Genomic DNA, 24,471 nt, shown 5'->3' on the forward strand with positions numbered 1-24,471 from the left:
AAGGCCAAGGCAGGACGGCCAGCCGGGGGGCCCTGACGGCCGGAATGGCCCCCCTCCCTCCTGCAGGCCGACTCTGTAGAGACCCCAGAGCCAGGCAGCTCTGAGCCTGGGCTCTCCTGTCTTTCTGCCCATTCTAACCTAAAGTTGCGCTTCCTTCTTGTAATTCTAGTTTCCCTTTCCTTGTCCCCATCAGGCCGTACACACACGTGCACTTGTGACTTTAGAGCCAGCGCCCCTTCCTGTTGGCAATGCTGGGAGGGAATGGAGCTGGACAGGGCTGTGGAAAATCTGTCTCCAGTACCCATTGTTTTGTTTCCACGATCCCATCCGTTCTGATCTTGTGCCACTGGTCCCGCTAAATACCAAGCCCTAACTCTGTAGGTCTGCATTTCCCTTTTGGTTCCCTTTCTGTTTTTCAAGAACAACATCGTGTGTATAAATAAAATGCTGAGGGAAACGAAAGTAAAGTGGCAAAAAGGTGCTTTTTTCTTTTTTTTTTTTTTGGCATCTTGGTTTGGTTTGTTTTGTTTTGTTTTGTTTTTTTACATCTCCAGCTTTTCCCCATCTGAGCAGGGCTGTCCACCCACTGCTTGGCTGAAGGAAAGTGACAGCCAGTGATGTGACTTCCATTGATTCCTTTGGGAGCTTCTTCAGACTTGCAGTTCTAGCGGAGGTGTCCCCCAGACCCAAAGAGATTTTTCTAGACAGATTCAAGCCTATGTTACCTTGGTTTCAAAACAAATTTTCCCCCAAATAGATTTCAGAGAGCATCTGAGAAGAAAAGCAAGAGCCCAGCTTAATTATTTCACCCCTCTCCCCTGAAAGAAGGCCATCTATGAAACTGGGCTGGTTGTTAGTCCGTTCTCAGTCATTTTTCAATCATCCTTTAAAGCTATGCATTTCTATTTAGGGCTATTTTTGAACCCCAAACACATTTCTCTTAGGGCTGCTTTTTCATAGTAACTTTTCTGTCTTCTTCTTCTTTTTATTTTTTTTTTTGAGCACACTTCACTCTGGGCCGGCCCAGAGAGCCCCTACTGGCTTTACTGAAAACCTTCTAAAAATAGTGACTTTCCCTGAAGCCACAGCCTGAGGAGGAATGAATCAGGTCCCAGAGGAGACTTCTTGGGAAACTTGAAGTTGTGAAAATTGGGATTCGGAAATGATGCTGGCTTTTTGGTGTTAGAAGTGATATAATTTGCTGGTGTAGGCATACCAGGCATTTACGGTTGGAAGCCTTTCATGTCGGAGTGGCCACCTGGCTCAGTGCGTTTAAACAGAAGAGGGGGCAGAGTCAGCTTGGCCCATGGTGTCCCCAGCCAGCCGGGAGGGCCCCAGCAGCACGTGGATCAGGTGGTCTTGGAGGGGCGGGATCAAGAGGGCTCCTGGCATCCCTTTGTGCCCCTTCCCCAGAGCTGTCACCTTGGGCTCCACGAGGGGGCCTCAGGGCCAGTCACACTGCCTCTGCTAGGAAAATGGTCTTGCCTCCTGCCTGCCTGTCTCAGGCTGTGGTGATATCACAGGAGCCCCAGGTCCAGGGCGTGTTCTGTGAACGGCAGAAGCAGAAGTTCCCTCCCTCTGCATCTCCTTTGCCCCCACCCCATTCTTCTTTCCCAGACAACACCTTAAATCACCATTTGAAAGCTAAGCTGCAGGGTGTCACCGCACCCCAGCTCTCATGCTGCCCCTTCCCGGGAAAGGCTCTGCGGGTAACAAGGAGCAGCAGAGTTCAAGTGCTGGAGCCGATGGGATATTTGCAGATTCTTGCAGCGTCTGGCGTCTGAAAGAATTCTAATCACATTCACATCCTTGGCATGATAATGACCACACTGTCCTTGTGCTGACTTTGCCCGGGAGCCACATGTGACCTTCTTGTGTTCTGGCCACAACCCTGAGCTAGGGCCTGTCATTATTGTCACTTCTCTGATGAGACTGAGGCACCGAGGCTGTTAGTAGGTGGCCGGGCAGGGTCTCCAGATCCCAGCCCTGACACCGTGCCCTGCAGCCTGACTTGGCAGGTGTTCCAGAAACTTGAGCGGCAGATTTTGCAAAGCGACTCCCCAGCTTCTGTACCTAAAAGGGGACAAGTGACCATAGAGCCTGGGAGAGGGGAGCAGCAGCTGTGGAAACTGGTACCTCCTTGCCCAGTAGCCCCGCTCACTCAGAGCTAGGGTGGTCTTGGCAGAGAAATGAGTTTGGGGGAGCTGCAGGTCCCCGTCTTCCCGGGGGCCTTCTGCCTACTGACCCCTCGGCCTGCTCTGCCTCTTGTCTACATCCACGTGTGTCTCCTTCACAGGCCTGAGGACAGGGACGCTCTGCCCAGAATGTGGCCCAAGACCCACCCTGGGGGGCAGGCTGCCAGCAGCCGAGGGCAGGGCCCAGGAGCCCTGGCCCAGGAGGCGGACGACGTGGCTTCCCACCCTGACTCCACCACTGAGGTGCTGTGTGACTGGCTGGCTCATCGCCTCTCTGTGCCTCAGTTTCCCTGTGTATAAAAAACGGAAGTGGTGACAGTAGGACTCCCTCCCAAGGCCATTGGGACGCTGTGGTGAGAAGAGCAGCAGAGTTCGCATCTCCTACTCAGGCGGCCCCGGGCCCGTGGGGTCAGCTGAGCGTGCAGGCCCCTCCTCCCCGTGGGCTGGCCGCCTGTCCCCACCCGAGACTAGTGTCTCTGACTAGATACCAGAGGCAGAGGAGGCTGCGCCCCACCCCAGTGATGGATCCTGGAGCGCCGCACAGGCCGACGGGAGGCAGGCTCTTCTCCCCACTTCTCGTCCTGCTTGTCTGAGCAAGTCCCACACGTGGACTTTGTGTTCCTGCTTTGTGTGTCCCTAGGCTGGCCCCACAGGGGGCAGAATTAAAAGTGCCCCTCCTTGCCCCTTTCTCCATCTCCTGCTGTGTGTAGCCCACCCCACCCTGCCACACATCTCACCGCGCTCTGTGAGGAACTAGTGTTAGTGTTTTTACCGGTTTCCACCAGTTCCTTTTGTTTCTACTACAGTAGTTCCCCCTGACCATGGGGGACACTCTCCGAGACCCCAGTAGATGCCTGAAACCACAGATAGTACCGAATCCTACATATACTGTGTTTATTCCTGTGCATGCATACCTTTTCACGTAAAGGAAGCACCTTACAGCTTCTCTCTGGTATATCCGAATTGCCAGCATCACTGCTCTTGTGCTTTGGGGCCATTATTAAGTGAAATGAGAGTTACATGAGCCCTGCAATTCCACGACAGTCAATCTAATCACTTGAGACAGCTACCAAGTGACTAACGGACGGGGAGCGTCTACAGGGTGGAGACGCTGGACAAAGAGATGATTCACACTACTCAGAACGGTGTGCAATTTAAAACTTACAAATTATTTATTTCTGGAATTTTCCATTTAATATTGTCAGACTGCGGCTGACCAGGGGTAACTGAAACCGTGGCTAAGGGGGCACTGCTGTCGCTATGTATCCCCTTGCTCTACGTTTTCCTAGTTATTTTGTTTTAGTAAAAGTGGTCCCCTACGCCTGTAGAAGGTGCCCGAGGCCCCTTCATCGTGTGAGATGAGCTGGCCTGTCTATGGCTCATCTGCCCGTCAGTGAGGGTGTGTTGTGCCCGATGCCACGCAGGGGCTTGCGGTGGGGTTGCACGCGGGTAGTGACTGCTTCTGTAGGCTCGGCCAGCAGCCATGCTGCCCCGTCACCTGCGCTTGTTCTCAGTGGCCACGGAGAAGAGGAGGGGGGCTTGTGCTTGCCCTCCCGGCTGCCCAGTTAGGTGGGCTGGGCCTGGAAACCCGTTAGTGTGTCATTATGACGCGGGTGCTGTTGGGACATCCACAGGCACAGCTGGCAGGAAGGGGTGTCCACGAGAGCTCTGGTTGTGGCACTGAGGTCCAGCCAGTTTTTGAAGAAGAAGAGGGACTCTGGTGTAGGGTTGCCAGGCGGAATTCCCGCCCGCTCTCAGGAATGTTTTTCGCTTTCCCGTTCCCGAATCCTGAGATATAAACTGTTTTCTGTTCTCCACGATGAATCGTTTCCACAAAGTGATGGCCGATGCTACCAAACACCTGGGTTCAAGGAACCGATCTTCCCGATTTCCCGGCCAACTTTTCTCGGGATTCGGGAACAGAAAAGCAAAAAAAATTCCCGAGAATGGGCAGGAATTCCCACCAAAAAACCCTAGCGATAAATAGGAAAAATGTCTAAGGAATACATTGTGAGTAGTATGTTTATTTCCCATTGTGGGTATTACTGGGTTCAAGGAGCCGATTTTCCCGATCAACTTTTCTCAGGATTCAGGAACGGGAAAGCAAAAAAAAATTCCTGAAAACGGGTGGGAATTCCCGCCTGGAAACCCTACTCCAGTGGATGGTGCAGGCTGAGCTCCCCAGCTGGAGATTCCATGTGCACAGGGGCCTGGAGATGGGGGTCCAAGGGGTCCCAGGGACCAGGGAGTCTCAGGAGGGAACGGGGGAGACAGCAGAGGTAAGGCCAAAGAATTAGGCAGTGGGGTTGTGATGAAGGCCCTTCGTGTTTTGAAGTGTTTGGAGGTTACCTATGGGATCATGGGCTATGCAGTGCTACCTGCCTTCCCATCTACCTACCTACCCACCTACCTGTCATCTTCTGCCTCCCACCCTCCCTCCGTCCCTGCCTCCCTCCCTACCTGTCATCTCTACTTACCCATCTACCTACCTTCTTACCTACCTGTCATCTCTACCTTCCATCTACCTACCTACCCACCTACCTGTAATCTTGACTTACATTTACCTACCTCCTACCTACCTGTCATCTCCGTCTGCCATCTGTCCACCCACCCACCCATCTTCCATGCATGTCTGTTGCTGGGGTGATGTGGTCCGATTTGGGTTTGAGACAGTGGGATGATTTGGTGGCAGGAACAGAGGTGGCAGAGGTGGGGAGATGGTCTGGGCCAGAGGTTGTAAGAACCCTCAGAGGCAGCCATTGCCCTGGCGACAGCTGTGGGGGTGGGCCCGGTATTCAAAGGTGGGCTCTGACCTGAGTCACTAGTTGGGCAATGGCCCCTGGGGGCACAGAGAGGGTCTATTGCTTTTCTGACCCTCATCTGGAGGTGCTTGTCACTGTGAAGGGAGTGAGGGTGGGACATATCTCTGAAGCATGAGCAGAGGCCAGGGGACCCTGGGGTCATGAAACACATCCCGTGCAGGTGAAAAAAGCATGTGTGGCGGGAGCACCCTCCCACGACACGAGACCTTCATGATACGGGGCTGCTCTCACCTGCCCTGTGTGCTCTGTGTGCTTGCCAGCTCGTCCTGCACAGGCCAGGGGACCCTGGCTGTTGAGGGTGGAGGAAAGTGGGAGTTTGTGAGAGACCCCGGCTCTGAGCAGGGGCTGAACTACACAGCCCAGAGGGTGGGGCCTCGCCAGGCTCTTGGTACGTGAGCGTCAGCTTGGTGGACGTCCGCTGCTCCGTGTTAACAGTTATTTTTGCCTCTCTTTCGTGTCCTCTTTTACAGCCCCCACCTTCTGGCCCTTTCACCTCCTCCTTTGGAGGGGCAGGATTCTCCGATGACCCCTTTAAAAGTAAACAGGACACTCCTGCTCTGCCTCCGAAGAAACCTGCTCCGCCACGGCCTAAACCGCCCAGCGGTCAGTACGCTTTCTTCTCTCACCGCCGCCCACCTGCCCACTGTCACAGGACGGCGGGGGACTGAGGGCCCCACTTCGTTCACCAGCCCAGAGTAGAGCTTTTCTATGAGGTCTGCACACAGAGCAAGAGGGTCTCCCCTCTGCCCAGTTGCCTCAGTCTACTCATGGTGTGTGCCAGGAGCATGTGTCCTGCCCTGTCCTGTGGGCCGGGCTATGTGGGGCCTGGGATGGTCTCTGGAAGGCCCAGGGCTCAGGGCCCTCCTGGGTGCCAGGAAAGGTGCCGCATGGCCCCTGGCTGAGATGTGCTCAAGGTTGTGCAGCCCCTCCGTCCTCTCTACCCCAGCAAGCTTCTCCCAAGTTGACTCAGGGTGGCCCAGGGGTGAGGACGGCAGCTGAGGCGGCCCCCTCGATCCAGTGCCTCCAGACTGGTTAAGGACTCGGGGTGGGGGTCGACGTGGGGGTCTTCCTTGGCTGTGTTTGACATGAGAGGAGGCAGGATGGCTCGGTCTCCCTGTTACTCTGCTTCCGTCCCAGCCTTCTCAGCAGATGGCTCTGAGCAAGGGATTTCCTGCAGGCTCTGCCTCACCTGGCTTTTGATGGTGCTGCAATTTCGTTCAGCCGCGGCCTGGGTCCTCCTGAGGATTCTGGGCACTTTTAAGTCACGTGTGGGATCTCTCTTATGTGATAGTGTTGGGCCCATAGCCAGGTTATCAGCCTCAAAAGCAGCAGAGGGACTCGGTGCAATTTCCCAGCCCCTTTGCCCATCCCCCTCCTTATGCTCGGAACCCTGGCTAGTGCATCTCTCATTCACTGGTCTCCAGGCAGAGTCTCACCTACACTGTCCCTAGACTGTGAGTGCTCCCTCGGTCCTGCCTTCTGTTCCTTCTTCCTGCCCGAGCCTGCTCCTTCCTTTCAATCTCCCCAAGGGCTCCACTTTGCATCACCATTGCTGGTCCCCGAGCTTTCTAGTTACAGGTGCAAGGCACGACTTCCACCTGTCAGCAGAGACAAACAGAGGGCAAGTTATTTAAAAAATGCTGCCTCTCCGCTCCTGTCACCCAGTCCAGGGCTTTCTCTCAGGAGGACAGGCGCCCCACCTGCAGAGCCCAATTTGGCCTCCTTCTGGATGAGTCATGAGAGAAAGTCCGACCATGGGCTGGGTGGATCTATAACAGGGTTTCAGTGAACTGTGAGTAGAAACAGATGCGTAGAGATCACTCTGTCAGCCACACATCAAAGGCATTTACCATAAAACGGGGGAGAAAAGCAAAAACAACAGAGGAATTCCCTTCCATCTGTGAGAAGTTGCGTGTACCGTAGACACAGGTAGTGGCTCTCAGAAGACCTGTGACTGTCTCCTGATGGAATGGCATCAGGCCCCCTCACTTTGCCTGAGGATGAGAGCCAGAGCACACATGTGTGCGTGCACACACACATACATGCATAGTTCACACATGCCTACGTGCATGCACCCTCACATGCACACATTCTCACAGTGCTTGCATGCACCTGCATGCACACTGCACAGGCTCCCATGTGGATGTACATGCAACACACATGCACACACCCGCAGAGCAGGGCAGCACTTGTTGGGCCTCGCGGAAGAGCTGCTCCCCTCACTGGCTAGCAGGGGCAGAGCTTCATTCTACAGTTTCCTTGGAGACCCACCTCGGCCTCCTCCCCTTACCTGCACCACTGCTGGCTCTGCTTTGAACTTGCCCTCAATGTCCTTTCCCTCGGGTCTCTCTCTGCGAGCCTACCCTCCCCATTTTGGCTTCTTTTTTCAGTGTGCCATGCACTTAGATAGTATGGGACGGGTAACCTCCTGGGAGCTGGTTTCAGAGCTCGGGCTTTTTAGAGAGCTCTCCACACTTGGGGAGGTTTGGGCCTGTCCCCGGGGCCTGAGGCTGCCTTTGCTCATGACCCTGGGCTGCTGCGTCCATCGTCTGCCACTGGCTGCAAGGAGCCCGGGTCCTGTTCACATCCAGTCACAGGACTGGTATTTTCCGAGACCCTCAGGGCAGTCAGGATAGGCAATGTGAGGCCCCCTTTTTTTTACCGGAAGAAGGGAAGTGAAAGGTCACATGGGCCACCCAAGGTCATGCATCAAGGTGGTAGCGGGGCCAGCTCTGGATTTGGTGACCTGCCCCCGCCTGGGCCTCCCACCCCCATAAGACAGCTATCATGAGAATTAGGCTATGAGGTTCAGGGTGCTGTGGAAAACTGTCAACGCGTGCGCACTGTTTCATCTGTGAGCAGCTAGGATGTATCTGCAGAGAGGCCTAAATGTCTTTCATCTGATTCTCTTACCTAGACGTGAAGGCTGAACAGAAAAGCTCTGCACTGTACACGCCGCTGGGTGGTAGGTACACACTGTGGAGGTTGTCAGCTGAGCGCTTCCAGTGGCGTTTTGCTGTGATTCGTACTAACTTCTAACACTAGCCGTGGAAACCGCAAGCCGTGCGATGCAGGCACACTCGATGTCAGCCCAACAGTTGACGCTTTTATGAGTTGCATTTGAGGGCAAGCATTCGGCAATTTGGGGATGCAGAGAAAGGTACCTGACCCATGCTGCTTCCCGGGTCGAGGGAATTGAAGCCCCTCTTCCCATCTATACCGCACGGAGCGAGGCTCTTAAACCGGGAGCATCCCGGAGGTTGCCTGGTTATTAGGACAGGTTGGCAGACGAGTGAAGGGGAAGTCCTGCTCAAAGTGTTGGTTATGAAAACACCAGGCATGCCTCGTGTTCTCTTGGCTGCTTAAGATGGGAGGCAACCAACAGCATGTCCGAGTGTTGGGGTTTTCTTGTTTGTTTATTTTTTTGTTTTTGTTTTTAAGAAAACATAAAGTCCAACAATTTGAAAGTGAGGGCATGGAATGTGCTTTTCTCCTCTCACTGACCCGGCCTTTTCCTGCTTGGAGAGGCCATGTGGCCAGCACTCGGACGCGGCCACCTTCACCTGGCAGCACCACGTGATTGCACTCAGGGGCCTTCCTGACACATGGCGGGGCAGCGGTCCCAGTGTGGCTGAGTGGGAAAGAGGGCCTAGGGCCCTGGTGTTTGAGCTGTGACCCTGTGGAACAGAGTGGACTATCCAGACTGCCCATTGATGGCGGTTTTTCTTACAAACCAAACATGCAGCTTCATACGTGCACTCACAGGAACCAAGGTGATAGAATGGGCTTTTCCGACATCTTGCCACCCTGCATGTGATGTAGGTCTGAGGTTGCCACTTTCTCACCTGAGGCTTGTCCACTCCAAGGGGCCCAGAAGTTTCTAGAACCTGCCAGGTCTCTGTGTGTAGTGTTGGCACCACGTGTGAGGCCAGGGTAGGTGAATGTGATGTTGTTCTCTGCAGCTGCTGCGCTGCCCGTGCTGCTAGGACCCAGGGCATTTGCTAGATCAGGCTGATTTCCGGATATTGGAGCGAGGGCCGGGGCTCACGTGCTGCTCCTGCCACCGTCTCCCTGAGAGGCTCAGGGAAGCATCTTAACCTCATTGAGCCTCAGCTTCCCCGCCTGAGCACAGGACCAGTGCTGGCCTAGCAGGTGCCCGTGTGGGTAGAGTCCCTGCACAGTGATTACCCATGATGTGACATGCGTGCCGTGCATCACCCAACCCGCCCCGGGGTGCTGGCGCAGGACCCGGGGTCCCCCTTCCTCAGGCTCCTTTCCCGGGACAGACGGAGGCTGGGCTGTATGCATGCAGGGTTTATCAGGGATCCTTTCTCCCCACCAGACTGCAGTTTAGCAAAAATCTTCGCAGTTGAGTCAAGTCAGAGCGTGGGCAGTTGAACTACAAAGAGGGCTCCAGGGGCCTCTCTGGCAAAGCTTAGCGATGTCGCTTGTGCAGGATCAAATGCACATTTGGTTTGGAGTCACACGTGGTGTTTTGCATGCACTAGAGGCTGCAGTTTTCACATTCCAGGGGAATTACTTTTTGTTTGCTTTTTTTAGCCTGCTTGAGCTTTAATTGATATGCGATAAACACACGTATTTAAGTGTCAGCCTGTGCAGTCACAGTGGGGGACCCTCTCCCTGTGAACCTTGCTGAGGTTCCCCAGGAGAGAGTTCTGCTGTCATGCTCATGTAACTGGAGCAGCCCATGGCTGGTCATCTGCTCCGTTCTCTTGACCCCAGCCAGAAAGCGTGCCCTCGGGGACGATGGAATCACCCACTGGGGTATTCATGGGCTTTGGTCACTCAATTCTCTGTGCCTGCAGGTCTTTTCTAGAAAGGTCTATCAAGGTACTCAGTAATCAGCAGGTGTCTGTTTGGGGTCGAGAGAATTGGTTTCTTCCTGGCAGATGCAAATCAGGAGCTGCCGAAACCTGTCAGTTAGAGTCTGCGCGTGCACACCTCCCCAGGTAAACAGTGTGTATTTTCTGCAACGGGCAGAGATGGAGATCAGTCAGAACTCACCGCTGAAGAGTTTCTAGGTAAAAGTTGTTGATTTGCAAAGGGAGAAACAGATTTTTTTTCAAGTGCAGGAAATGGCTGTGTGGGTGTCAGTGATTGGGCCTCGTGCGACAGATAGCGGGACCCTGCGCCCGGCCCCACCCTTGCCACTTCCTGCAAGAGCAGCCCTGCATTGCGGTTCCTGCTGCGCCCGGGTGACACCAGCTAGCACGCCTTCACCACTAACCAGCCAGTCACCTTTAACCTCTCCCCAATTTAATTGTCCTTTTATTACTGCTAATGACCTTTTCACCCCCAGAATAAAGCCAAGCACACACTTATGAGGTCTTTTTGCCCCTTTCCCCCCTTCCTATAATCCCTCTGATGCACCCAGGCAAACGAGATACTATTCAACCCGTGTCCTGTATGATTCAAACGATTATCAAAAAAAAGAAAAAGAAAAAAGTCATTTTCCCCCTAGAACACAAGTCCCCTCCTACCACCTGTTTGTGGACTCCACACAGGATGACTGGCTTCTGGTTCTTTCTCTTGGGCGGTTTTCTGGTTGCCGCCCACCCAAGGGCCAGCCTGCTTGCTCATCCGTCACCCTGAGTGTCCTGGGGGAGCTGCCAAAGGGGACATGGTCACAGAGGAAGCCCTGAGTTTCTGCCTGATGACAGCCTTGCTGTGCACTTGGCTTTGCCCGTGTCCTGAAAGTCCCGGCCTGGGCAAAACCAGGGTGGTCGTCCTTCACCAATGTGGGTCCCGACCTGTTTATTGCACAAGATCCACTTTTTAAATGGCTTCTCCAGTTGAGCCGTGCGGTTAGCACCTCAGCCTTGAACTTAACTACTTTAATTCCGTTCCCACGATGATTTCAAAGAGATAATTTGGTGGGTACATGTGAAGTTCTAGAATGGGACAAGTGGTTCGCTGCCAGCTCAAGAAGCCTGGAAAATTCCGGTACTTCTGGCCAGCCATTGAAGCCCACCTTTCCTGCCCACTGGGAGGGTCTGTGCCAGGCTAGGTGTGCCCCCTGATCACAAGTGCTCCAGAGCCGCAGGCCCCTACTCCCAGCAGGGGGAGAAACGTCATTTTCCTCTCAATCTCTTACAAGTGAAATGCCTGGAGATGGATTGTTCTTCGGGTGAATTTCTGTTCTGCAAAGACGGCTGAATTTGAAAATAGAAGCATTTGCCTATCTTAGCACACACCCACCCTCCTGCACCCAGAAAGGTAGATTGAGTGGGAGTTGAGTGACACAGTTGTCATCTGTTGTTCATTGGGTGTGCAGATGCCCCGGCTTGGGGTCCTGGAACCCAGGAGTCAGGGCTTAGCTGGCACAACCAGCTGGGCTTCTGAACGGCCGTGGAGGGGGCTGCAGGCCCTGGGAGCTCAGACTCCCATCCTGCATCTGAGCCTGGGTGTGAACAGACAGGAGCTGTCTCCCTGCCCCCAGCTCCCTCCCCAAACAGCGTGGGGGTCTTGTGTACCTGCCGCTAGGCCTCCCCTAGCCCCTTGGTTCCACCTACAGCAAGGGAGGGGGCCCAAGAAGGGGCTTCCTGTGTGGCCCCTGCTTTTCTGATGAGGTGAACGTGGTCCGTCATCTCTTCTTGTTTTTCTCACATTCAAAGCACTGAGTCAACCCCCCTCCCTCCACCATTGTCAACTGAAAAACAGCTTGTGTATTCGATGGGGAGGGGGATGGCCATAAACAGAGTGTGTGGGGATCCTGAGTTCTGCTGCAGGTTCTCCTGACTCCTGAGCGACTCCCACAGCAGAGGGGAGCCGCTGGTGGCCTCTGCACCTTGCACCCCCGTGCACACCTGCCTTCTAATCGCTTCCAGACCCGCCGTGTGGCACCTGGGTGATCTTAAATGTGGGCACAGCGCCTCTCCGCCAGGGCAGAGGTGGCGCGTCGGTGCTCTGCGGGAGGAACAAAGGCTGGGCCCCCCCAGTAGGCTGCTGTGTGGCTCTGGCTCCCCAGCCCCTAAGGCCCCTCGCCCCGCACAGGCAGCCGGCCTGGCACACGCACGTGGGCTGCTCCAGCAGAGTGTGTCGAAGGTGCAAATCAGAGAACAAGTGTGATTTTTCAAAAAGCGGAACCGTGAGCCCCAAAGTCTGTATTCTTTTAGTTACAAAGATTGACTTGGGATTTGTAGATTCCTTTGTGAATCACATAGCCCCCTCCCTGGCGTAGCTACAGAATTAAACGTAGCCCCCACCAGGTTTCTTATAAATGTCATAGGAACCTTTTGTGGAAACCTTGCAGCTTTTATTTCTCACTCTTACGAGTATTTGTCTTTAGAGGGCCCAAAATTTATGGCTACTTCCCCCCCCCCCCCGCTGTTTCCCTTTTTCTGTCTGATGATGGGTGACCCCACATCCACTGGCCTCATCACCCGGTGCGGTTTCCATGACCTCTGAGCCCCGCAGGCATCTCCCAAAGGGTGGAAAACACTCCCGTTGTGGGGGAGCCTCGTGGATAATAGTAAATATTTGTTCAGCTTTTCTCAACAATTCAGAACCAAACCTCATCCTGTTCCTTTCAATGCATTAAGCAGATTTTCTTAAAATTCGGTAAATATTTTTAGTGGAAAATCTCAACGCTCTGATGGTGGGACCTCAGATTTTATCTGCGGGGCTGTGCTACTTGGCACGGCTTTGATCTGCCGCTCACCTTCTTGGTGTGCAGCAGTGAGCACAGGGCTGGGTCTGCAGGACTCCTCACCTGCAGGCCCGTGAGATGGTCCTGGGTGACCTCGCCTCCCACGGCCCACCATCGTGGGAGCCAGAGGAAACATGGCTTCGTGTTCTGTAGCTTTTACAGTAAAAAGTTGCCAGATGATTATAAATGTGAAGGGTTGTTCCCTGGACAGCCTGTATTCTCTCTTCCTTCCCACAGCCCCCCCAGTTCAGCTTTTTTGCTGGGGGTGTGGGAAGTGGGAAGGGAGGAGCGAAGGGAACGAGGAATGCCCCTTCCCCAGCCTCAGCTCTCCTGTGTGGTGTGACTCGCAGAAGCCTAGTGGTTGTGTGGGCGTCCCTTATTGTGTAGGACAGGTGACGCTTTTGTGGGGGTCCTGTGCTGTGTAGGATGGGTGACAGTTGAGTGGGAGTCCCAGGTTCTGGAGGATGAATGGCAGTTGTGTGTACGACCCGTGTTGTGTAGGATGAGTGACAGTTGTGTGGACACCTCACATTGGGATAAATGGCAGTTGTGAGAACGTCCTCTGTTGTGTAGGGTAATAGCTGAGGTGGGGCAGCTGTCCTGACCACAAACCTTTGTTTTTTATTTTTTTGTTTTGTTGTTTTTGTATAGATCGCTCATCTACAGAATTGTGTTTTCCAACTGCAGCCCTGAATTTTTATAAGCACAACCCAGCAAGTGTTTGGTTGGGATGACTACTATACACGTTCACATGTATTTTTGATATTTTTGTGAATCAGATAATATTGAGATCCTAAATCACCCGAAACCTCGCACTCGCCTCCTAAGTAAAAAATTTCGAACGCGAGAACCCGCCTTCTTTCAGAGTTCTCAGTGTTCACATTTTTTGAAACTTGGGGTGGGTGTGTGTTTGTGTTCCGTTGTTTTTCCCATGAGCCAGCTCTCGGGGACCTTTCCTGGCCAGGGTTTCCTGAAAAGCGTGTTGGGAAAAGCAGAATTGGGAGTTTTGCTGCCTAGCAACTCGTTCTGGAGTCACTGCCTTGGCCCCGACCACTTCGCCGATCCCAGCCCTGGGGTCTCTCGAGCCTCAAGAAGTTAAGAAATAGGAGAATTAAAGACATTTAACCAAGGGTGGAGCCGGCCACCAAGTTTTTTTTTAACAGCACACACTGTGGTAAACCATCGGGTTGATATTGTTTTTGCTGAAGGCAGTCCTGTGTGCGGTTTCGGTGCACCGCTTGGGTAACTGTTGAAACTGCTGCGGTTTGAAATAAGCCCTATTTTGCCTTTTCTTTAATCTTGCGTCCCTCTCCTCCTGTTCATGAAAAACTGAGTGTTGGAGAATCACTGTGGGTACCAAGTCAGCAGCGGTAGCCCCCAGCGGGGTCTCTCTGTTTATTTTGACTTAGGTCATTGCCTTCTGCTACCCTAAGGAATTGGTGGTTCCCTGAGCAGAAATCTAAGGAGGGGACACCAAGCCGTGCGTGCCAGGCACCGTCCTGATTAGCTCTTGTACCAATTTGCTCAAGATCTTTGTTCCCTCCTCTGAACCATGCCTCAGTCCTGAGCCTTCCTTTCTCCGACTGAACAGGCATAAAACTGGGCCGTGTGTTTGCTCAGGGACACGGAGGCAAAAAAGTTACTCTGTCACGTTTAAGATAAGCTACATCTCAGAAAAATCGGAAAAACAATGAAGGAATTAGCAGAAGTGGTTACATAAAAGTAGGAACTAGACCCAGAATGTTTTAAAAGTGCTGCTGCTAAAAATAAGTGAGGATGCAAAGGGAAGTTTGCGCCGTCCTGGCAGCCGTGCTCCGCAGAAAGCAGAGTGCCAGCCGAACCAGGAACGCCCCCAATTTTGCAAGTGTCAGGTCCAATAATTCAGCTTCATGTCGAAGCACAAAAACAGACAACCGAGAAAAAACCGTTGTTGTTTTTTTTTTTTCCCCTCTGAAAACAAGAGCAGTTGATGTGCCCTGGTTTCATATTAACACAGTCATGATTTCTAAATAACAATGGTTTCAGCAACAGCAAAACCAGGCATGGACAGTTCTTGATGTGAACGATCCTTTTCATCATCTCTTTGCTTGTCAGAAACCTCAGCTTCAAATCCCAGCCGGCTGGATTCTTAACACCCCCCTCCAAGAAAAAAAAAAGGAATTAAAAAGAAAAACCTCCAAACCAAGGGAGGAAATTCTTCATAATTGAAAAGAAGAAAAAAGCACAGAAGTGGGTGATGTATTTGAACTCGCAGACCCCTGGCTGGGGTTAGCGAACGTCTTTATCCCTCTCAGATATCTGCCTTTTGTGACCAGACCCTGCAAGGAATACTCCAGAAATCAGCTGCCCCCCTGGACTTGCTCCCAAAACCAGGGGCTGTGCCTGTCCTAGCGGCTCTTACTTTTTCCCATGTTGGAATTCTGCTGTTTGGTGCATCATCATTTTATTTTTGAGTAAAAAACAAAAATAGCCCAAGAGTGCAGCAGTGAGTATTGCTGTTTCTTGCAAAGGAGGGAAGCCCCGATGTCCTTTATTTCCTCCTAGCTTCCCAGAGCTGTTCCCCCAAAGAGCTTTGAGTCCCTCAGGAGGGTCCAGTCCACGAGGACCCCAGAGGGCTGGCCGGCACCAGGGGTGGTGTGGGATTTACTGGCACTTGCAGTATGCTGAGCTCCACCACCCACATGGAGTTGGCCCTCAGGGACCCTCAGGTGAGCTGGAGGTTAGACCAGGATAGAAGTCAGTGCCATGGGAGGTGACCAAGGCAGTGGGGGAGCCTGCAGGGGAGGAGTGAGCCCTGCGGAGGGTGCCGGGGGAAGGGAGAGGCGTGAGAGAGACTAGCTGGCTGGACAGTACAGGGCAGTCAGGACGGTGGAAGTCGCTGTGGACAGGAGGCCGGGGTGGCCAGATCACGAGGTCAGCATCTCTTCCCTGTGTGACACAAGCCTGCATCCCTATCCCTCTGGATACTGTCCCCCAGGGCACCCCTGCCTGTGGCTTTGGGAGTCCTCTCACATTGGCACAGTGTGCAGATGAGGGCCCATCTCTCTGGGACCAAAAGTTGTTGCGGGTTTCCCAAGAGAGAGACACACACACACACACACACACATACAGTGTCTTTGCGTGAGAACACGTGTGTATTCACAAGCAAACCTCAGGTAGTTTCATCACCTGTGGTTTGGCGCTTTCCTCAGGGCAAGTCTTCCAGGACTTTAGGGTCTCTGAGCCAGCCAGCCACCCCACGAGAAGACTTGCTGCATGTTTTCTCCTGGGGGTGACACCTGTCACCCTCACACATGCCCCTGCTCTGCAGTGGGGAAGGGGTGCAGAGGATTGGAGGAGACTGGATGGGAGCTGGAGCAGGGAACTCTTGAGACTCTGGGTAGGCAGCCTGTGGAGAGGCCCAGGGTGGGGGGGTACCCAAGTGTATCTGAGCACCTCTGGCAGAACGGAGAGCTGCAGTCAGGGTCCTCAATTTCCTTCGGGGTCCATGGGGTGCCCCTCTGGCCTGACTTCCAGGAGGTGGAGCCGCACTGGCTTGGCTCCCACTCCCAGGGGCCTGGAGCTTCCCGCAGCCTCTCAGGACCTGGTCCATGTGGCGTGCTGACCGCCTGCCACGCATCAGAGTTATGTGCCCTTTCCGTGCCAGGGGGATGCACAGTTTGTGTTTTTAAAGCCAGATAATCAATATTTTCAGCCCTGCTCACCTTATGTTCTCCGTCCCAGTGCCCAGCTTTGTTGTCATGGATGAAAGCAGCCACAGAAGACCCATAAATGAATTAAGGCATAGCTTATTGGCATTGGCGTACCATTAAAACATGACTTAGTAAAGCAGCCGCCTCTCATTACCGCTGTGTGAGCCTGCAGGGGCTGCCAGGACTAAGTGCCGCAGACCGGGTGGCTCACACGACAGACATTGTCTCGCGGTATGGAGGCGGGAAGTCAGAGGTCAGTGTGGCGGCAGGGTTAGTTTCTCCTGAGGCCTCTCCTTGCCTGTAGACGGCTGCCTTCTCCCTGTGCCCTCACGTGGTCTTCCCTGTGTGTCTGTGTCCTGATCTCCTCTTGGAAGGACTCCAGTCACACTGTATCAGGGCCCACCCGTATGACCTCATCCCAAGTTAATCACCTCTTTAAATGGCCCATCTCCAAATACAGTCACATTCTGAGGTCCTGGAGTTAAGGACCTCACCATAATAAGTGGGGGGGAGGGGACAATAATTCATCCCACAACAACCCCATTTCATGGATTGGGAAACTGAGGCTGAGCAGGCAAGGCCCAGCAGAGTGATTGCTGTACTTCTTACCATCTTCCAGGGGTACAGCTGGGCCTGCCCCACTCCCTGCCCCAGGGCTGGGCCGAAAGTCCTGAACACAGGCACCAGGGTACAGGGGTGTCACAGGGGCTTCCCCAAATGAAGGCATATGAGTGGGGAGTGCATTCTGGGCGGAGGGACCAGCAGGAAAGAAGCCCTGGCTTTGGGAGCTCAGGGACAAAGGTGCCGCTCAGGCCCTGGAGAGCTATTGGGATGTGAGATTGGGCAGAATCTGCCGTGGGCTGTAGGGGCCTTCAGGATTCGTCACAGGGGGCAGGGGGCACGTGGGCCCCTCTGTTGAAGAAGCTTCATTCATTGTGGCCCTGCTATTGGAGTAACCTGGCCCGCAAATCCGGCAGATTCCCAAATCTTGTCAAGTGGGGCCTCCCGTTGCTAAGCAGACCTGAAGAGGCGTCTGATTCCTTATGGAATTTTCTGGCAGGATGGCAGGACTTGTTGGCAGAAGCCACCTGTCCTCAGGCCACACACCCCAATTATGGTCTCACAGTCTCGTTTCCCTCCAATTCTAAACACCTCTCTCCCTCGGCCCCTTTGAGATCGGCATTACTGGGACCCAGGCATCCTAGAGCCACCCTCTTGGCAGGAGCCCAGAAAGGCCCAAACCCTGTCCTCGGAGCCACCAGCACCAAAGGGGCAGAAGCAGGAGCTGAAAGAATTTACACCCCAAGACAGCAGAGGGGAGTCTGTCTAGTGAGATGCCGCCAGACCCTCACAGCTAACACAGCTAACTCTACACCAGGTGTGAAATGAGTCCCCCCCTTTAATTGCAAATATCCCTCACCTTTTTTGTTGTTGTTGGAAACTTGCTGTGTATTTTTCTGCTCAGCCATGATTTTTGTTTGTTTTTACTCAGTGATAGTGAATGTTACCACACTGAAATGAGTCGCTTTGAAATATGCCTGCATGTAAACTTTTTAAAGACAACTATAAATTTTAGCCGTGGTGAGCAGGGAAGAGAGGGGGGTCATCTGAAGTGGTTTTCTGGTATCACCCACAAACTGCTAAACCTGGATAAAGCAAGAGATCCAGCCATTCCCCTACCCCCTGGAGTCCGTCCCACGAGTGAGCGGCATTCCAGGTTTTTCCAAAGAGGGGAGCGGGTGACCCAGTGGGCGCTGACCCCCCAGCCTCCTCAGTCAGGACTCTGTTCTGTCCGTGGTCAGTAACTTGTATTTCTTTTTTTCTCCCTTTTTTTTCTTTCTCCTAAACTTTCCAGGTAAAAGTACACCCGTAAGCCAGCTGGGTTCTGCAGACTTTTCCGACTCCCCCGACCCATTCCAGCCACTGGGGGCTGACAGCAGCGACCCGTTCCAAAATAAAAGGGGGTTTGGGGACCCGTTTAGTGGAAAAGATCCATTTGCTCCCTCCTCTTCAGCTAAGCCTTCTAAAGCCTCTTCCCTGGGCTTTGCAGACTTCACCTCTGTAAGTTGAGTTCGCCGCCGCCACCTGCCACCCCCTCCCCCTCCGCTTGCAGCTTCTTTGGGGCTATTTTTTGGCTTATATCCCCTGGTACCTCATGCCATCACCCATGTTATTTATTCTGTGCTGCTTCTTTCTGTAAGAAAAAAAACACCATTTCTCAATAAAAAAAGAAAAGCGCTACAGTTTGGATACTCTGTGATAAGGGCATGTGTCCTTCCAGCGCAGTGGCCGAATCTGTCCGTCTGTCTTTCCCGGTCGACTCTGTCTTGTTTCTCTCGCCCAGAGGCTGTTGTGTTCATTGATTTTTGGGAGCCGAGATGTCAGTTGCTTCCGAAGAAGGAAAACAAGATTGTAAAAGTTACATTAGGGTCTCTGTCCCCAGGAAGGTCTCTGTGCAAGAATTCTGATGGTCCCAACCCAGTACATTTTGTGCAGCAAGTCTGAACTGAAGGACTGGGCGGGGTGCATGAAGGAAGAGCAGTTTGGTTTTGTAAAAACTTTTATTTCAGTTACCAGCTTGAATGAGAAGAGAAATCCAACCTAGAACAACCGCTCTGAAGCTCTGCTCTTTTGCCAAAAAAAAAAAAAAAAAAAAAGTCCTCAGAAAGCTATTTAGCAAAGTCAAGTGCCTTTTCATAAGCTAATCCTGGGATTTTGAAAGTCTGGCTTTGTTTTCTCGGTGCTAAAAAAAAGTTCCAGATTATAAAACGCTGTCACTTTCGGGTGTTTTCAGCACCCTCATCAGTACCCAAACATCTTGTTCTCAGAGAGCTTCAGAGTTTGTCTTCCCAGAATCGGTTTCACTGTTGTGTGCCCGTGTTAAAAAAAAAAAAAAAAAAAAAAAAAAAGTTTTCTTAGTTCACATTTGCCAAGTACTTTGTTTCCTGGTTAGGTGTGACATGCATTATTTATAGATGCTTCGACTCCTAGAATATCCGTCTTAAAACAAGCTCTGCCATATCCGTGAACGCTGATCCATTTCAGATTCCCCTTGTGCCCAGCTATCCTGGGGCTTCCTGAAGCCACCAAGGCGCTGCCACGGTCCTGCCTGTTGGCAACCTGTAAATATTTTAACGGCTGCAGTTAGCTCGGTTTTGTTGACAGCCCGTGCCCACTGTGGATGTGTACAAACGGAGACCTTGTTAATAAAAGCCAGAAACAAAACCCGCTTTATCTGCAGTTTCTTGAATAGCATGGTGTTTGTTTTTCGGTGGAAAAAATATTAAATGCTGATGAAAAAAATAGAGCCATTCACACGACTCAGGTAATCTGTTTTGGGCAGGGCAGAGGGGTGAGTGGATTTGAACGGCAATTTGTAGAAATGACTGTTCGCTTTCTGAAATGTATAGTTCTATTTCCTGTGGTCTGCCCCCCCCCGCCCCTCCCCCCTTCCCGTCCTGATGGCTGGTTTTTGGAAAACATTTAAAAAAAAAAACAAAAACACCCAAGGTTTCAAGCTATCATTGAGCTCCACGCTTCTGGTCATTCCAGAACAGTTGTTAACTTCAAGTTTAAAACAGCCCCGATATTTAATCACCCTCATTTCCAGGCAGAGAATCGGATTCTGCCCACTTGAGTTTGCAGCCCTGTTTTCTGTTTAAAATAAACTTTCCCACTTCAGATGCCCCAGTTTTTCCAGAGGAAATCTGTAAATCGGTGAGATTTGGCTCCCTCTGACGGGATGGGGTTCAGGAGAGGCAAGACACACCTGACTGAGTTGATTTGTCACCCTTGGTCATAGCATCGTCCAAAAACATGGTCAACACTTGCCCCCCCCTCCGGGGACTCAGGATGTCTTTGTATCTTCATGGTGTCCGGGGGTTAGCCCATCAGCCCGTGGTTTTGAGGTTCACTGGACCTTGATCTGTGTGCTAACTCAAAAAAGGCCAAAGTTGCTTCCTCTGGTTTGTGTATTTCAGCTCCCTCAGTAAGCGTTGAGGGGTTGAAGTGCTCAGCACACTGGCCACGTGACTTTCAGATCAGATATTCTCAGTGCCTACAAGACGTGTGCCATGTGCAGAGGCAGCTTGGTCTGTGCTGGAGTTAGGGATGCCGATGTCACACACACCTACACAGTCCCCCCTTTGGCGCCCTGGCTCTGCTGCCTTGGGACCCTCTAATTTACGAGCCCCAAGTTTCCATCAATGGGTTACTTGTGCTTGTTCATGGCAAACCTTTCTGAGCTTTCTTGAAAAACCAGCCTTTCTGTCTCGGGCAAATGTGTTTATTAGGAAGTAGCATTTATGGGTTAGCAAAATGGCCCTTTTTTCCGGAAGTCTGCATTGAGCACAGAGCAAATGTCAGATGGGATAAGTTTTGCGCCGTGGAGCAAGTTAGATGCAATGTCAACATCAGAATAAGTGAGTGAACAGGAAGTTGTTAGTAGTGTCCCCTTGGGTGATGCAGTGGTGGTGCCATTGGATGTCTTGGCGCAGGTGTCAGTCCCCAGTGAGGAAAGGTGCCAGGCGCCTCATGTGCAGAGCCGTCTGAACGCTGACCAATAAATAGTACCGCCCAGCGTCTGTCCTGAGCCGCGACCCTCGGCAGGAGTCTGGGAAGCACAGCATCCCCGTGCCCTACTGTGCCTCAGCCCCGTGACAGCGCAAGAGTGATGCAGAGATCAGAGCTGCCCACAGGTGACACCTGCAGGTCAGAAGACTAGATAGAGAGTGGCCCTGTCGAGGTGTCTCTACCAGGGACCAGAAGGGATTGGTGGCTGATCTGAGACCCAAAGATCCCCGTGCTCCAGTTTTCTCTCTTGACGTCGCCGTCCACCATGTTGCTTCAGTGCGTGCAGACCAATGCTTGATGCCAGTCTTCACACTGGGGCCTAAGCTGGCCTTGAACCAGTTCACTCGGAAGGTTTCCGGAACGTTCCTGTCAGCGTGCTTAATTTGAAAACACAGACCCTTGAGCAGGCGGCTGTGCAGTGACATTCCGAGCCCTCGGGCTGAGCAGAGACCGTGGTGTGGCCTCAGCGCATCCTTTACCCCCTCTAGGCCCCCCTCCTTTGGGTGGCGGGGGACAGGGTCTCTGTCAGCTGAGCTGTCCCCTCCGCTGCTGTCAGCAGGACCCTGCAGTCATTTCCACCAGCATTTGTTGTTTTTTCCTTGTTTTTCTCCTAATGAGGTATTGGAAAATCCCCACAGAGTGGTGACGGAGCTTATCTGTGACCTGTGGTGGAAACATGAGGGGTGGGGACCAGTTTTCAGGGAGACCCATTTGACCCCTGAGCATTTTTCTGGGCAGTTTCTCTAAGAAATCAACACTCAGCCTTTCCTCCCTGGACCAGGCTTCTTCACGCTGACCCACCACCTGTCCCTGCCCGGCTCCCTGGGCCAGGTGGGGAGAGGCCTCCTGGGCTGTGTCACCTCTTCCTCCAGGTCACCTCTGGCTCCAGACCAGGCTCCCTTCGTCCACTCCTCCCCATTCCCCTGCCCAGGTTCCCCACCATTTGGCCCCATCTCATCCCTACACCGTCCATTAAGCTGTGAAACATTCAAAAATTGCCAATTTGATCACCTCACTCACCGACCCAGGGACCCCCAGAGAGGAGGTCTCAGCGCCTTTCTGGGGCCCATAAGCCCGTGTTGGTCCAGTTCCTCCCCACTCTGTCCTGGCTGCACGAAGGTTGACGTTTGGCACTTTCATACCCAGAGCCGCACACAGGTGCGCCCTGGAGGCCCAGTTACCATGCTGTACCCCAACTCTTCCTGTAGTTACAGATGACACACACCCCCACCCAGACCCAGGGACAGTCCAGCCTTGGTGTCTCCAGCTATGGGAGGAGCCCCTCTCCGGGGCTGTCATTCAGACTGTGTGTGTGTGAAGAGGTAGCTGGGAATTCCTGTCAGGCTTCCTTTCCCTGCGCCCCATGGGATCTGCCAGGGCCTGCACGGGAGCCTGTGTCAGATTGGAATCGTCTGTCTGTCTGTCTGCTCCCGAGGGCACCTGTCAGAGGGCTAGCCTGCCTCTGTATCTCTGGTGTCACCCAGTGCTTGGTAGAGTGCTGGCCCCAGTCGGTGCAGAGAACAGAGATGCTGGCTGAGGGAGGCCAAGGCCCTGAACAGGCCACAGCTTCGTCGGGGCCCACGAGGCAGGAGGCATCTCACCAGGAGATGGAACAGAGTGACTGGGGACCCTGGGGGAACTCGGGGTGTCGGGGACTCATGCCGGGAGCAGAGCATGTGAGATCTGACTCTTCTTTCCTTAGAGCTAAGGGACCTTGAATGGTTTGAAATCACCCATCTCGGGATCAAAACCATTACTTCCCTTGTTTGAAAAAAGATATTTTTTGTCAAAATGAACCTTTTGGACAAGGATCCCAACAATGAAAACCTCATGGACTGAATGGCAGCGTCAGTGGCAGGGCACCTGTAAATGTTCAAGTCGAAGGTGGCTCTTAGCGCGTCCCGGTGCCGGCCTGGGTGGCGGCAGATGCCACTTGTCTCCGCACTTTTGGCCTCCCGGCCCCTTTACACGTTTGGAAATCAGAGAGCTGTTGAAGCTAGACTGCAGTCCCAGCGCCTGTGCCCAGCGTCAGCGGCCTGCCATCGAGGCACAGGCTTTGTGGGCTCGCCCTCCTGGCTCCGGGGGTTCAGCGGACCTCTGCTTCTCGGCGGCTTTCAGAGGTGCCCCGCCGACCCCGAGAGGAGGCCGTGGGGGCTTTCCCTCCCACCCTCATGAAGTCTCATAGACTCAGTCTTCGGGGATCGTTGGAACGCTCTCCATGTCCCCACATTGATGTGTCTCATTGCCTGCTTCGGTTCCCTGCAGGGGACGGGTGACTAGTTTCTCTGAGGTCCAAGGTGGCGGATAAGGTCAGACTCAGCCTTGCTTCTCGTGCATGTGACCCCTTCAGACTGGAGGTCAGGGCTGGGGCATGGGTGTCCTTTCCCCGCCCCCCAGCCAAGACACAGGCTTTGGCTTTTTCTGGTCTTTACCCCCCACCCATGCATCCCAGCGTTGTGGTTCCCGGCGCCCTGCCCACCTGCAAGGCCCTTTTCCCATCACCACCCCGCGCCCCCGGCTTCAGCAGCTGCAGCTCCCAGGACATGTAACCCAACCTCTGTTTTTCCTTTGCAGTTTGGCAATGAGGAGCAGCAGCTGGCATGGGCCAAGCGGGAGAGTGAGAAGGCGGAGCAGGAGAGACTGGCACGGCTGCGGCGGCAGGAGCAGGAGGACCTGGAGCTGGCCATCGCGCTCAGCAAGGCTGACATGCCCGCTGCCTAGGACGGGCGCCGACCGCGCGTGGGATGGAGCAGGACGGCTGTGGGGCGGGTTTCCGTAAGGACAAAACTCTGAAGTCTGCACGCGCACACACACACACACACACACACACACACACACACACTCACACTCACACACACACTCACACTCACACTCAGTGGTCCCCATTTCACATGACATGTCAAGGACTTGCTGGGCAGAAGCCTCTGGGTAGCTCATCACAGGTGAGACAGTGTGGCTCACCCTGCAGAATGGCCCAGGAAGGCGCAGGCCACGCCACCTCAATCACCTCTCCACTGTGACATCCCTATCTGGTGACAGTGCCCCACCTGGAACGCGCAGAGGAAGCGTGGGCTGTCTCCTGGCCGGCTGGCTCCTGCTCACCGTCACCGAGAGCACCGGCGCCCAGGACGCACCATCCGCTGCCTCCCCAACCTCCCTTCTGAGTTACACACCCTGGCGATGTATGCATTCGTTGTATAAAAATTAAGTTTGAATGATTAATATAAAATATTTTAATACAAAATACAAGAATCTCTTTTTCATTTAAACATCGTTTGCCTTAATGGTCACACATGGTGTCACAGACGCAGACCAGCCCCATGGCAACGTGGAAAACCAAGCTGAGTGTTTCTGTTTAAACCCTAAGTATTTGAGCAGACTCCGGGGCCACAGAGAAAGCCAATCTGGAAGTTTTCAGAGGTCACCCTGTCCCCCAGGATGCACAGCGCGCAGCCCTTTGTCACATCACTGCTGTTTCAAGAGACTGCAAACAGTTCACTGAGGCCTGATCTCCATGAGGC

At 53.3% G+C, this 24,471-nt stretch overlaps 1 protein-coding gene across 16 annotated transcripts in view; it reads left to right on the top strand.

The window, feature by feature from the left end:
- EPS15L1 (epidermal growth factor receptor pathway substrate 15 like 1) overlaps nt 1-24,199 on the top strand; it is an 89,792-nt gene extending 65,593 nt beyond the window's left edge. For 5 of the 16 annotated variants that reach the window (XM_019736823.3, XM_074337986.2, XM_074337987.2 and 2 more), the window contains 4 exons: nt 5,488-5,620; nt 7,935-7,982; nt 18,234-18,439; nt 23,525-24,199. In XM_019736823.3, the coding sequence (XP_019592382.2) occupies nt 5,488-5,620; nt 7,935-7,982; nt 18,234-18,439; nt 23,525-23,671 (534 nt within the window). In that variant the 3' untranslated portion in view covers nt 23,672-24,199. Of the gene's footprint in view, nt 1-2,296; nt 4,415-5,487; nt 5,621-7,934; nt 7,983-14,780; nt 14,860-18,233; nt 18,620-23,524 lie in introns of those variants that run through there. The other 11 variants (XM_074337982.2, XM_074337990.2, XM_074337977.2 and 8 more) reach the window with 10 other exon arrangements.
- Nucleotides 24,200-24,471: the final 272 nt, after the last annotated feature.

This window comes from Rhinolophus sinicus, chromosome 15, assembly GCF_057876585.1.
Source record: "Rhinolophus sinicus isolate RSI-liver-muscle chromosome 15, RSI-T2T, whole genome shotgun sequence".
NCBI lineage: Eukaryota > Metazoa > Chordata > Mammalia > Chiroptera > Rhinolophidae > Rhinolophus > Rhinolophus sinicus.